We start from the raw sequence: 14,338 nt of genomic DNA, 5'->3' as shown, positions 1-14,338 counted from the left end.
AACAAAGCTAAACAGCAACTGAAGCAAGAGCACTTACAGTAACGTTACCGATGTCCGAGTGTGTTAGGTAGTAAGTTTGCTAACAACAACTCCAGATTTATAGCTAGTGGCTAAAACCTTTGTCTGTGAAACCTCTGGCTGATTTTGCTCGAGTCAACAACTTTGCTAACAGCCAAACATCAAGGAAGCACAACAACACAACACACAGCAAGCAGCTGTTATTACTGACTAGTAACAGAAAGAAGGCCAGCTGTGCATCTGTCCTGCATCCTTTTAGCTCACACAAAAGAGTAAAAGCCAGTCTCATATTTACTCTTTTCTGGTCTCTTGCTCGGTCGCTCTCTCTTTTTCTCTTCCTCGCTTCCTTTGACGCCTTCTTTGGTCTCTTCACAGCCTCTGCCATGATATCCATACTTAGAATGCTGAGCTAACTTCCTCCAAAGAACTTAAATTGTACATTCTATACTCTTTGCTTCTTTTTATTGCTTGCTTGCTGAAGAGTTATTACACTGTTCTCGCGAACAGTTCCTGCTGGGATTCCAGTGTTAAACAGAGCTATAGCAGGCCCAGAGTAGCAATTACAGAGATGCCATGCAACCTATTACAAGCCAGTGTACATCAAAATAATTTTTAAGCTGTTCATTGAAAGGTGTAGTTGAATGCTCATTTTAAGGTTCATTACTTGTATTTAGGGTATTTAAATTCTTCAATGTTATAATCACCTTATATTTCTCATTGTCCACTGCTTCAGCATCTCTTTTCACCCTCTGTCTGAACACTCAGTTTTAGCGCCTGTCCCTGAAAACCCACTTGCTTCTGATTGGCCAGTTTCCCCAAGCACAAAAGAGAGGCGGGACTTAGCAGCACCTAGCTGAATCGAGGCCTGCTGTGCGAGATGTGGCCTTACTGATTACTGTACACAACACAACTGAATAAAGATGTGTTGTGTGGTTTTACAGAAACTGGATCAGAGTTGATGGAAATAATCTTGTCCTGTTTCCCCTCTGAGTTTATATGTTACTAGTTACTTTAACGGCTAACTACTACTGTCAGCAGCTGCTGCTCACTATTGCTGATTCTGCCCAGACTGGAAGTTTGGTGCTTTGGGGGTGTGTTTGTGTTTACACCTCTAACATTACTACAGAAGTTTGGACCGCTGGTTCAGAGCCAGCTGATAACAGGAGCTACTATTAGCAACTAGCAGCTAGCTGTTAGCAATCCATAACATTAGCAACAAATAAAGCTATCTGTCCATCAAGAAACTTAAATCACAGAGTTGTGGCAGAGCAGCTAGAGGACATAAGAGAGAAAAACAGAAAATATTTATCTTTCCTTCATAACCGTAAAAGAACTTTCTGTGAGACACACTGCACTGCACAACCTAGGGAAATACAATTTCTACGGCACCTTTAAGATAAAATACTACATAATGGTGCTTTAATGCTAGTGACCACAGGTACATCTTCATCTCCCATGTCAGTGTACCATCACCTACACTGAATGTATTGTGTTCCAGCCGCCGCAGGAACTTCAGGGCCACCATGCCCCCTCAGTAGACAAACAACATTTCTCTGTACAGTGTTGTGTTGAATTAATTTCCTTCCTCATAAAACATATTTCAAAACCAGCTTTGTTTACATTCTTGTTTACTTGCTAGCAGTCATCTTCTTCACTGCAATTGTGGAAGCATTGCTGCGTTTCTTGGAATGTTAACACCACCTGTAGGTCAGTGGACAAGTGAGAAACCGTTGGCAGGACTGTGTCATGTCACAGGCATGCATGTGCACAAGCAAAATGCTGACCCACTTGTAAAACTTCTGTTCCATAGTGCCACTAGTGGTCAGAAACTGTACAAGGTACTTTTCCATGGACTGCTTTGCTTTAGTGAGGTGTCTTTTAGCATCAAACTTCTTCTCAAACCATCCCTCTTTATTTCAGTTACACTAGCTCAATGATGACATGACGTTGACAACATAGACTGTATATAAAAAGGTCGACAGTTGTAGTAATGTTTTAAAAAAATTCCAGGTCCCCTTATAAAAATAACTATTTGCAGTATGCTTTTGTAACCATTTTGTCTGCTTATTTTTGTGAATACAACTTGCCCACAAATGGAGCAGAACAGGTAGCCAAAAACCATGAACAGGTGTCATAAGACAGTTTTTAATGTTTAAAAAACTGCAGGGGGGCCAGTGTTTTAGTGTCAGCTTTTCATGTTCTTCTCTCTTATCTGTCTGGCTCACAGATCTGCATTTTAACTCTGCTCTTAGCAGCAACACTAACAAAACAATATGGGAAAGTGTTGACCTACAATTTCTAGTCGTTGGCCTTCTATCAGAGCAGAATCTTCATTCATATAAATATTGAAAAAATAATTATGAATCTTGAAAAGGTGTATTTATTTTATTATTAACACATTTAAGTTTGAAGTCTTTATGGAGAATTCAAGTGGACCAGCAAAGTCAGCTTCCCCGCACAATATGTTTGGGATTGGGTGACACATTTGCCTTATACATGAGTTAATGAAGACCTGGTAATACAACATGTTTGGACCTGTTTCTGCTATATAACCAAGATGGACAAGAATTTGTCCCCCTCAGTTTTGTGTGTCTGTGTGTGTGTGTCACAGCAGCACTTGCCACATGAACGAGAATCTTCTTCAATTTTGGCTCCTCACCTTTATTGAGGAGTTTATGGAAGTGAAGAAAGAGTACAGTACGCCTGTATTCTGGATGTTACGGTTTACCAGTCTGTCTTGACAGTGCCCTTTAAGGCAGTTTACAGAATACCTTACTAATTTACAGAAGGAGAACCCTGGTGTAAGAGGTCAAAAACGCTGAGATTAGCTTTTTTATTAGATTTATAAAAACATTCATCTTACTTGGGCGGTAACTAGTTGTGTGTCCAAATGTATATTGTTGTAACTTACAACAGTAAAATAACACCTGACTAACATCCAGGACGAACCCCTCTCTGCATCTGGTATCTGACTTATTTGTCCTCTCAGCACTCCCATTCCATGTTCTTCTTCTCCATCTGTGGGAAGTGCCACCTGTAGTTGCAGTGCCCTCTGCTGGGTATAATACTGACCAAAAACTAAAATCTCTATAAGACTTATTTAGAGAGGATTTTAAATGTAATTTTTGCTCAGTTGGCAGTATGGCATGTGTAATTTGTCTTTGGAGGCCCTCATTTTGTCAGTCCACAAACAATTTTCTGTGTCCTAACAAAAACTGACTTATTCTTTCGTCTGTAAAACCACAATGCCTAAAATACTGATTCTCTACAAATATCTCAATAGTAAGTTGATGTCAGTGTTGTTTTCTTCACTTTTTAGGTGAAATTCAGTGAATTAACCATCGATATGTTCCGTATGCTTCAAGCTTTGGAGAGGGAACCTGTAAACCTGGCCACACAGACCTCGAAACAAGGAACGCTGGTAAGTCTCATGTTATATAGATAGCGTACTTGTGGTTCTGTTGAATTAAGGTGCAAGGTTTTTACATTGTGCTTTTATTTTGCTTCAGTTAAATGAGAAAGTTGTATGTGTATTTAAAAATTCCAAGCAGACTGTTCCCACCACGGCAACAGTAAACTTGTTATGTCTCATAAACGATGCAGTCTCTCTCAGGGCCAATCAGTAGCAAAGACGTGTATGTCACCAAGTTGTGGCGTGTAATAGCAACCCTGTAATTATGCTTTAAGTGAGATGCATCACTCCCTCAAGAGTTGCATAATTCCCCACTGGGGTCTGGCTAATTTTGTAGATGACAAATGTGATGAACAAAGAACACGCAAACGCTTCCTGGAAGATTTAGCATTAGCAGTTTGCATTTTGTACATAAAGTAAACTGAAATATGTAATACAGTAATTCTATAAAATATTTCTCCACAGGAACCCAACGAGAAGCCAGCCAAAAGAGAAAACCCTCACAAGTATTTGCTGTACAAGCCAACATTCAGCCAGCTTTTTACTTTCTTGTCTGCCTCTTTTAAGGTCAGTATTCACTTTAATCATACAAGTAGCCTGAAATAGGTTAAGTTACTGGTTTATAATTAGACATGAAAAGTCGTCAAGACGACGATGTTGCTATTTAGATTCTCAGCTTTAGCCATATTAATGTGAATATCCAAATATTGTTTTTGGAGTGGCATCTTTTGGGGACAAGGGGCATCATCTGACTGGGGGAGATGGATGGGTTTTCTTCTGCATCCCCTACCCATTTATTTCATGTCACCATTTAAAGTACATGTAGCATTTTAAAGAGGTTGTATTGTGCTTTTTGGCTTTTCCCCTCTACTTTATTGAGTTATATAAATTTTTTGGGCATGTCATAGGTTTGCAAAGGGAAAAAGTCCAAAGTGAGTTCCCATCTCCCACAGAAAACTGCTCTGAACTGCCTGAAAACAGCTCGTTTGTAGTCCAGCCTTTTCCCTTATATCCTTGTGACGTCACAGGGATGAAAGCTAAATGCGCCTCATATAACGCTCGCCAAGCAGCTAGTCAGACAAAGAAAAACAGTGAGCTGCAGCACACAGCTCTCCTCTCCCTTCCAAACACTAGCTACCCTCCAGGCAGTCAGTGGACATAAAGTTGTTACTGTGATGTAGAGACAGAGCTCAGTTAAAACTTTATGGATGAAAGATTCTTTTGTTACAGATTAATAACTCACCACTCTGAAACTCTTGCTCCAGTCCATGTTGCCAAGCTGGTCGGCAACATGTACAGCTGAACCGAAGCCGTGTTTACCGGCTTCTCACTGACCCGCCCTTCTCTGCTTCTGATTGGCTAGTAATCCTTAACTAGGAACTGCGCATGTGCAACTCCCAAAAAAGATCATTTAGAGACAAGATGTATCACTCCATAGCTAAAACGAAGCCTTCAACACAGGGTGAAAAGAGGAGCTGCAGCAATGTGCAGTATCAAAAGAAATATTGAAAATTAAACCATGTAAACCTGTTCTGGTACAACCCCTGGGATTTTGAACCTGAAAATGAGCATAAAACCACCTCTTTAATCTAACCTAATTGTACAATTGTATTATTGCTACATTATCTTTTGCTCTAATTTCCAGGAATTGCCTGCCAACAGCGTTCTGCTTGTCTACCTGTCAGCTACTGGGGTCTTCCCTACTGGGAATTCAGATTATGAAGGTAAAATGCTAAATATTAAAATTTTCCCCACAAATATAATATGGAATATTCATGAAAAATGGACATGACACCAAACTGTTTAAAAAATCTAAATCAGATACTTATTTGGTGTGACTGCTGTACGAGCAAAGTCATTAAGAACATTTTGAGTGTAAAGAAGAACAAGGAGTATTGGAAGTGATGGTGTGGCCCCCACAGAGCCCTGATCTCAACATCATCCAGTCTGTCTGGGATTACATGAAGAGAGAGAAGCATCTGAGGCTGCCTCAATCCACAGAAGAACTGTGGGGAGTTCTCAAGATGTTTGGGACGACCTACCTGCTGAGTTCTTCAGAAACTATGTGCAAGTGTACCTAGAAGTATTGATGAGGGCAAAGGGTGGTCACACCAAATATTGATTTTACTAATAATATAATCTAGTAATATGCCTATTTTTGAAAACAGTCTTACTCTACAGTATTATTTCACACCTGCTTAAACGTTTGCACAGTACTGTATGTGTCACAATCTACCGTGTCTTTTCAAGTTGAAGAAACTAAAGTTTTATCTTTGAACACTTCCTGTAGGGCCTTATGATTTTGGAGGAGTTCTAACAAATACAAATCGAGATGTGGTGAACGGAGAGACGGTGCAGAAGAGGAATCAGGCCCAGAAAGAAATGCACTGGTGAGGCATGATTAATCTGTCTAATGTATTTATTAGCATTTTTCAAAATGTTCATTTAACATTTTAGGAAAAGCTGAAATTTTTAAATATTTCTAAATGTGGAGCAGAACAAGGTTGTTTTTATGTAAAAATGTACCAAAAACAATTCCTCCTAGTTGGCAGTTGCTAGCCTTAACCCAGTCTTTTACTTTGGCTTATTGTGACTTATTAAATAGCATCCATCTGACCCAGTCTGATGTCTGACTGCTGCCCTCTCTCTGTTAATAACAAGTTTAGAAACTCTGTCCATGTATACATAACCAGCAACCTGAGAAATAACTAAAAAAGGAATCCTTGCTGGGACAGAAATATAACTTCCTGACCTTGACTTGTTTGTAATGTTGCAGCCTTCATCCAGGGGACTTATTCCCTTTCACCCGGAAGCCACTTTTTGTCATTGTGGATTCTTCTAACAGCACAGCCTACAAGGTATGTTAAATGTGTATCAGATGTTTTCAAACAACAACAGAGGGAGAGTCCTGTGAAGTGAAATGGACAGATGCATGCTGGTGTTCTAAAAACAACAGGAACTTAGTTATTGTAGTTTGGCTGATGAACAGCTCCTCGCACCTTCCTGCATGTTGTGGAGTTCCGCAGCCGCGTTGTCATAACTGGAGGCGGGCGTGGCTCAGAATTTTTGTATGTTTTGGACACTGCACAGATGAGGTTAACGTCACTTCCTGCGTCCTCCACGTGGTGCTAAAGAATACCCACTAATGATACGTCATGTTCCAGTATATCAAGTGTACACCACCCAGTGAACATTTCAGGCCGGGGCACTTGTGGACATGTGAAATTTGGGGCAGATTGGACAATGGACACTCAAGTTACAACAATACTTCCTTTTTCATGGCGAATAATGCGTCACCACCGCAACAGCTTTTGATGAAAACTCAAAAGCTGAATTATTGAGTATCATCAAGGTCTTGCTGAAAATATTTCAGATGTATGTAGTTGATCTACTAGGAGAGGTTTTTAAGAGTATAGGGCCTGTAACGTCCTGTTGCCAGTAGGTGGTGTTATGGCTATCTGAATATTGGCATGTAGATGGACACTTATGTCTAGTTCCGGGCAGATTTTACAGTGTACACTGAAGTTACAGCTACTTCCTGTTTCATGGTGAAATTTGACCACACACTGTTCAGCGAAAACTCAAACTTTGAACAACATTTCATTGTGAAGGAAGATTGCCCTGTGAAAAGTTGATCAAATGAATTCTCTAGAAAGACTTAAATTAATGTATGGAGGCTGTAAATAAAAGATCCCCTGAAATTGCACATTATATTTAAACTGTCTGACTTCCTATTGGGTTTGGGGTAAGGCTCCTAGTTCCTGACGTGAAACCCATCTTTAGATTCAGTGTGAAAACCTCCCGAAGATATCATTGTTTCCTTTTTAAGTTGTCTTCAGTATCAAAATCATCCAGTGATGGCTGTGCGTCTGTTGGTACACTACAAACTAAATAAATAAGAAAATGGGTTCAAGTTGATGTTCACTTCCTCCTGTTTCCATCCCTAACTTTGTCTTTAAAAAAATGTGGTATATATACTGAACAAAATTATAAACTCAACACTTTTGTTTTTGCCCCCATTCATCATGAGCTGAACTCAAAGAGCTAAGACTTTCTCTCTGTACACAAAAGGTCCATTTCTCTCAAATATTGTTCACAAATCTTTCAAAATCTGTTAGTGAGCACTTCTCCTTTGCCGAGATAATCCATCCACCTCACAGGTGTGGCATATCAAGATGCTGATCAGACAGCATGGGGATTGCACAGGTGTGCCTTAGGCTGGCCACAATAAAAGGCCACTCAAACATGAGCAGTTCCATCACAGATGTCGCAAGTTTTGAGGGAGCGTGCAATTCATAGTTTTCATGTGACGTCATATTCCAAGGAAAATGTAATATGCCCTTGGAGGGCAAAAAAGACTGTTGGAAATGCTGGATGGTATTCCCCAAAAGGTAAAAGTAAACATACCGCAGTTGAGCGGTGGCAGGGACCTGGCGGTTTTTAAAAGTAGAAATGCAGCAGTGGATGCTGTAACATTATATGGATAGGATATGCCCAACACTTGCAGTTTGTGTTCATGTCTTTCTTTTTCTTAAGGTTAAAGGTGATACAAATACAATTTGACTGCTTTTGCAGCATATCTACGGGGGAGTAGCGGTGTGTTGGTCCGTTGTTTTACCCTCCTGGTCAACGCGACTGAAAACTATGAATTAGCATACTGACTGGAGGAATGTCCATCATTCTCTACCATAAGCTGTCTGAGAACTTGGCAGTACATCCAACCGGCCTCACAACCGCAGACCAAATGGTGGTCACACGAGATAGACTGCCCCCCCCCCCCCCCCCCCCCCCCCCCCCACACACACACCTTTTGTGTACATAGAGAAAGTCTTAGATCTTTGAGTTCAGCTCATGATGAATGGGGGCAAAAACAAAAGTTTATAATTTTGTTCAGTATATGATATTATCACACTGTGAATGCATATTCTTGTAATTTATGACTGTTTCTGTCTTCTGTTTAACAGAATTTCACAAATCTGTTTGGCCAGCCTCTGGTGTGCCTACTATCACCTACAGTATATCCCAAGAGTGTACAAGGTGTGTGTTACTGTAGAACTCAGCTCAATTAAGTTTGATGATATTCTCTATCTCACTGCTGTCAACAAATCCCATGAAAAGTAAGAAGTAACAACTTGTTACATCAGTACTACACAGTTCTGGTTAGTAGGAAACATTCATTGTTGGTTTTGGTCTGCACGTGGGAAAACCGTTTTCAGCTGTCAGTTTTGCTGAATTGTAATTAAATACTTGTGAAATTAATATTATAGTTGAAAAAATTGATTTAAAATCAATCCTTATTTATTAACCTAAATCTTAGTCATTAGTCAGTCTTAGTTTAAAAATGTATTGTCTTTTTTGAAGTTATTGAGGCTTCTGCTTTCACAAGGTTTCCAGGCGCTGTGTTTATGTGATCATGAAGAGACATGTCTCGTGTTCTCACCTGTCCCCTGTGCCATGTCTCTGCTTCCCTGTTCAGATCAGTCTCAGCGTGGGAGTCTCTTCACTCTGTTCCTTTACAGCCCACTCTTGGCTTTCTCCTCTGTGTGCGGCTTAAACAGCGTGCGACGAGGACTGTGGGAGAGGGCTCAAGAATTTCTTCGCAAAGTCTACCGTGACATTGGGCAGATGATAACTCGATCACGGACCATAGGTAGTGTATCTCACATAGTTCTTTCTAGTCTGCTAGTATGCTGTGAAGATTAGAGTGGACCATGGAACATGCAATACATGTTTTTATTTGTGTTTTTTTTTTCATTTTCAAGTCAAAACGGTATTAGCCATGGTAAAAGGAATGCCGTTTCACTAATTGAATTATTTAATTCACTAAAATAGGAGAATAGGTGACTGACTAACGCTACCAACCATGAACTGCAGTGTCCCTGGACCATGTCTGGCCAGGGACCATTTCTTATCTCTCTCTCTCCTTTTCATTTCTTGTTATCTCTCTACTTCCAACTCTATAGTAAAGTTACAGAAATGCCCAAAAGATATTTAAAAAAGAAACGGTTATTGTTTAGGACTAACAAATTCCCAGAGCCTAAGGAGGCATCTTCAAATTGCTTGTTTTGTCAAACCAGCAATCTAATACGAAAACACATTCAACTGATGATGTTAAAAGAAATTCTCAACTTTTGAAAGCTTGATTTAATGACTCTGTTGAGCAATTAATTGATTAATCCACTAATCTTTTCACTGTCTCCCCAGATCAAGCCTTTTTACAATTCTTTGGTGACGAGTTCCTCCGGCTGCTGCTGATCCGCTTTGTGTTCTGCTCAGCTGCACTGAGACTACACAAACTCTTCCGGGTAAGTCACTGCAGCTGCATTTCTCCCAAGGAAGTTGCATTGTTTGAATTTGAACGCCAAAAATGCATCGTATGGTTAAGAACATGGTTGGTCCCAGTACCCAGTGTTGTGGTTTTGAGCAGTTAACATGCACCATCAGGCACAAAGCAAAGTGTGTCCCTTCTGAAAAACACACTATGCACTTGATGACTACCAAACCTTGATGCACACTTTGTCGCAATACTGCTTCACAGCCTCTGTTGAGTGATATCTAAGTGCGTCCCACAGTTCATCACAGTCCACCAGAACAGTTGCTGCTGGTAAAACACCTACAAGCTGCTGTGCTGTCTATCACAGTGCCAACCCACACGGTGGCCAGACACATTCTGGTTTCTGCAGTTCTATTATTTACTCCATTGTGTAGCCTCTGTGGCTAAGTTATTTTAAAACTAACCTGCTAACCGAAGTCATTTCTGGTCATTTCGTTATGCATGTTGTTTTCATTTACATTGTTTATGAAATAACCACTCACTTCATTAATACAATCAATTCAACATTCATTTATTAGCTATATTTAACTTCAAGTAACCAAAATGTCTGTCAAGAGTTTTAAAGATATTTTGGGGGTAAATTCTTCACCTTTATTGGACAGACAGGAAGTGGGCATGACAAGCAACAAAGGCTAGATCGAACTAGCATACGCTGCAAATATTTAGCTACCAAGCCACTCCAGTAATGTGTATTTTTAATATTTCTATGTTAGCACAATTAGAAAAATGATTAGAAATAGTTTTGTTGTTTTACATAAGACATTTAAGTAACATTTGTAACTGATTATGAGCCAACTTTGGTTGCTCTGTAGGAGGAGCTTCCTGTTTGAAAAAAATACACCGGGTGAAGATTACTCCTGCCTCTGTGTTCTCCTTCCACAACTCGTCCAATCCTTCACTCTGACCTCGGATCACACTCCCAAGCTGAAGGGATGTGATTTTAAAAAAGAAATGGTATTTATCCTACTTCAGAATTTTGAATGCAGCTGTTTGATGTGAGAAAATACAGAAACATCCATCCATCTTCATCCGCTTATCCGGGATCGGGTCGCGGAGGCAGCAGCTCCAGCAGGGGACCCCAAACTTCTCTTTCCCGTGCCACATTAATCGGCTCTGAATGGGGGATCCCGAGGCATTCCCAGGCCAGTGTGGAGATATAATCTCTCCACCTAGTCCTGGGTCTTCCCCGAGGCCTCCTCCCAGCTGGACGTGCCTGGAACACCTCCCTTGGGAGGCGTCCAGGAGGCATCCTTACCAGTTGCCCAAACCACCTCAACTGGCTCCTTTCAACGCAAAGGAGCAGCGGCTCTACTCTGAGCTCCCCGCGGATGGCTGAGCTTCATCTCTAAGGGAGACACCAGCCACCCGCCTGAGGAAACCCATTTCGGCCGCTTGTACCCGCAATCTCGTTCTTTCGGTCATGACCCAGCCTTCATGACCATAGGTGAGGGTAGGAACAAAAATTGACCGGTAGATCAAGAGCTTTGCCTTACGCCTCAGCTCTCTTTTCGTCACAACGGTGCAGTAAAGCGAGTGCAATACCGCCCCTGCTGCTCCGATTCTCGGGCCAATCTCCTACTCCAGTCTCCCCTCACTCGTGAACAAGACCCCAAGGTACTTGAACTTCTTCACTTGGGGTAAGGACTCATTCCCTACCTGGAGTTGGCACTCCACCGGTTTCCTGCTGAGAACCATGGCCACAGATTTAGAGGTGCTAATCCTCATCCCAACCGCTTCGCACTCTGCTGCGAACAGATCCAGTGAGAGCTGAAGGTCACGGACCGATGATACCCTCAGGACCGCATCATCCACAAATAGCAGTGACGAGATCCCAAGCCCACCAAACCGCAGCCCCTCCTCGCCACGACTACGCCTCAATATCCTGTCCATGAATATCACAAACAGGATTGGTGACAAAGCGCAGCCCTGACGAAGGCCAACCCTCACCTGGAAAGAGTCCGACTTACTGCCGAGTACTTGGACACAGCTCTCGCTTTGGATGTACAGGGATTGGATAGCCCTGAGAAGGGCCCCCTTCAACCCATACTCCCACAGCACCTCCCACAGTATCTCCCGGGGGACCCGGTCATACGCCTTCTCCAGATCCACAAAGCACATGTCGAATGGATGGGCATACTCCCAAGCCCACTCCAGGATCCTTGTGAGAGTAAAGAGCTGGTCAGTTGTTCCACGACCGGGACAAAAACCGCATTGTTCCTCTTCAATCTGAGGTTCAACTATCGGCCGAACCCTCTGTTCCAGCACCCTGGAGTAGACTTTACCTGGAAGGCTGAGAAGTGTGATACCCCTGTAATTGGCACACACTCTCTGGTCCCCTTTTTGAACAGGGGAACCACCACCCCAGTCTGCCACTCCTTGGGCACTGTACCGGACTTCCACGCAATGTTAAAGAGACGTGTCATCCAAGACAGCCCCTCCACACCCAAAGCTTTTAGCATTTAGCATGTTTGACTACCTCAGTGACTTCCTCCAGGGAAATTGAAGGGAAACCCCCCATCAGCCTCCAGCTCTGCCTCTACTAGAGTCAGTCGGATTTAGGAGTTCCTCAAAGTGTTCCTTCCACCGCCCAATGACCTCCCCAGTTGTGGTCAGCAGGGTCCCATCCTTACTGTACACAGCTTGGACGGTTCCCCGCTTCCCCCTCCTGAGATGGCGGACAGTTCTCCGAAAGTCCTTCTCCATGTCTTCTCCGAACTTCTCCCACACCCGCTGCTTTGCATCTGCCACACACCCGCTGCTTTGCATCTTGCAACCGCCTCCGGAGTCCTCCGAGACAACAAATCCCGGAAGGCCTCCTTCTTCAGTCGGACAGCTTCCCTGACCACCGTTGTCCACCACAGTGTTCGAGGGTTACCGCCCCTTGAGGTACTTGAGACCACAGCCTTCCGCTGCAGCTTCAGCAATAGAGGCTTTGAACATTGCCTACTTGTGTTCAATGTCCCCAACCTCCACAGTGATGCCAGAAAAGCTCCGCCGGAGGTTTGAGTTGCAGATCTCATGGACAGTGGCCTCCTCCAGACGTTTCCAGTTCACCTGCACTATCCGTTTGGGCTTACCAGGTCTGTCCAGAGTCTCCCCCCCCACCCCCCACCCCCTGACCCAACTCACAACCAGATGGTGATCAGTTGACAGCTCCGCCCCTCTCTTCACCTGAGTGTCCGAAACATACAGCCTCAAATCAGATGAAGCGATAACAAAATCGATCATCGATCTTTGGCCTAGGGTGCTCTGGTACCATGTACACTTATGAGCATCCTTATGCTTGAACAAGCAAGGTGTTCGTTATAGACAATCCATGACTAGCACAGAAGTCTAACAACAAACACCCACTCAGGTTCAGATCAGGGCGGCCGTTCCTCCCGATCACGCCTTTCCAGGTATCTCCATCATTGCTCACATGCGCGTTGAACTCTCCTAGCAGAACTATGGAGTCCCCTACTGGAGCCCCGTACAGAACTCCATTCAAGGTCTCCAAGAAGGCAGAGTACTCTAAACTGCTATTTGGTGCATATGCACAAACAACAGTCAGTTACCCCCCACCACTACCCGAAGGCGTAGGGAGGCGACCCTCTCGTTCACCGGAGTAAACTCCAATGTAGCGGCGCTCAGCCGGGGACTTGTGAGTATCCCCACACCCTCCTGGCACCTCACACCTTGAGCAACTCCAGAGAAGAATAGTGTCCATCCCCTATCAAGGAGTACGGTTCTAGAACAGAGACTGTGTGGAGGTCAGCCCCACCAGATCTAACTGGTAGCGCTCCATCTCCCGAACAAATTCCGACTCCTTCCCCCACAGAGAGGTGACGTTCCACGTCCCCAGAGCCAGCCTCTGCTGGTGCCCTGTGGATCTGCTAAAAGACCACTCCCATTAGGATAGAAATGTTTCATCATAGGTTAAAGGAACAACTTTGTATTGACTTGCCTGTGACCCTTGAACTGGAGCCAGACCATGCCAACAAAATGCCCCCCACAGTATAACAGATCCACCAGAGCCCCCCACTACAGGGTGGAGGATATGGTGAAGGATGAATCTGTAGACCAGTGCTGATGGTTTTTGCACCACTGAACTCTCCAGTGTGCATTCATCTTTGTAATGAGGGGTTTATGCACCGCAACCACTGCTGACCTCAATGTCCGAGCATATTTACTGACGTCTTTCCCAGAGATCTAAATGCAGATTTCACTTAAGTCACTGTTCCTGGTGAGACACAGACCAGCTGAGCCGTCTTTGTGACTGAAGCTCCTGCCATCCATTTAAATTTACATTTACTCATTTTATCATCTCTTTTATCCAAAGCAACTTACATTTGAGGAACAACATACAAGCATCAACAGAGCATCAAATACTGATCTACAACTGACAATACATACTAGCAGCAATAAATACTAGTAAGAGCTCATAGTACATATCACATCAATGGGGTTAATACCTAGGGAAGGAAGTAAGAGTTAACAAAAAGTGCAATCAATACAAGATAATAGAGGTTAGGAGTTAGATCACTTAGATCTTTTGCTCTTGCCATCCTGATACAAAATCGGAATCAACTGGGCAT

At 43.0% G+C, this 14,338-nt stretch overlaps 1 protein-coding gene across 3 annotated transcripts in view; it reads left to right on the top strand.

The window, feature by feature from the left end:
* Positions 1-14,338, top strand: part of scai (suppressor of cancer cell invasion) — a 38,522-nt gene that overhangs the window by 17,198 nt on the left and 6,986 nt on the right. For all 3 annotated transcript variants that reach the window (XM_046067158.1, XM_046067157.1, XM_046067156.1), the window contains 8 exons: positions 3,338-3,439; positions 3,896-3,997; positions 5,076-5,154; positions 5,721-5,820; positions 6,207-6,288; positions 8,395-8,467; positions 8,907-9,080; positions 9,635-9,735. In XM_046067158.1, coding sequence (XP_045923114.1) covers positions 3,338-3,439; positions 3,896-3,997; positions 5,076-5,154; positions 5,721-5,820; positions 6,207-6,288; positions 8,395-8,467; positions 8,907-9,080; positions 9,635-9,735 — 813 coding nt within the window. The remainder of the gene's footprint in view (positions 1-3,337; positions 3,440-3,895; positions 3,998-5,075; positions 5,155-5,720; positions 5,821-6,206; positions 6,289-8,394; positions 8,468-8,906; positions 9,081-9,634; positions 9,736-14,338) is intronic.

Source organism: Micropterus dolomieu, linkage group LG13 (genome assembly GCF_021292245.1).
Source record: "Micropterus dolomieu isolate WLL.071019.BEF.003 ecotype Adirondacks linkage group LG13, ASM2129224v1, whole genome shotgun sequence".
Taxonomy (NCBI): Eukaryota; Metazoa; Chordata; class Actinopteri; order Centrarchiformes; family Centrarchidae; genus Micropterus; species Micropterus dolomieu.
This window is presented reverse-complemented; position numbering and strand designations above follow the sequence as displayed.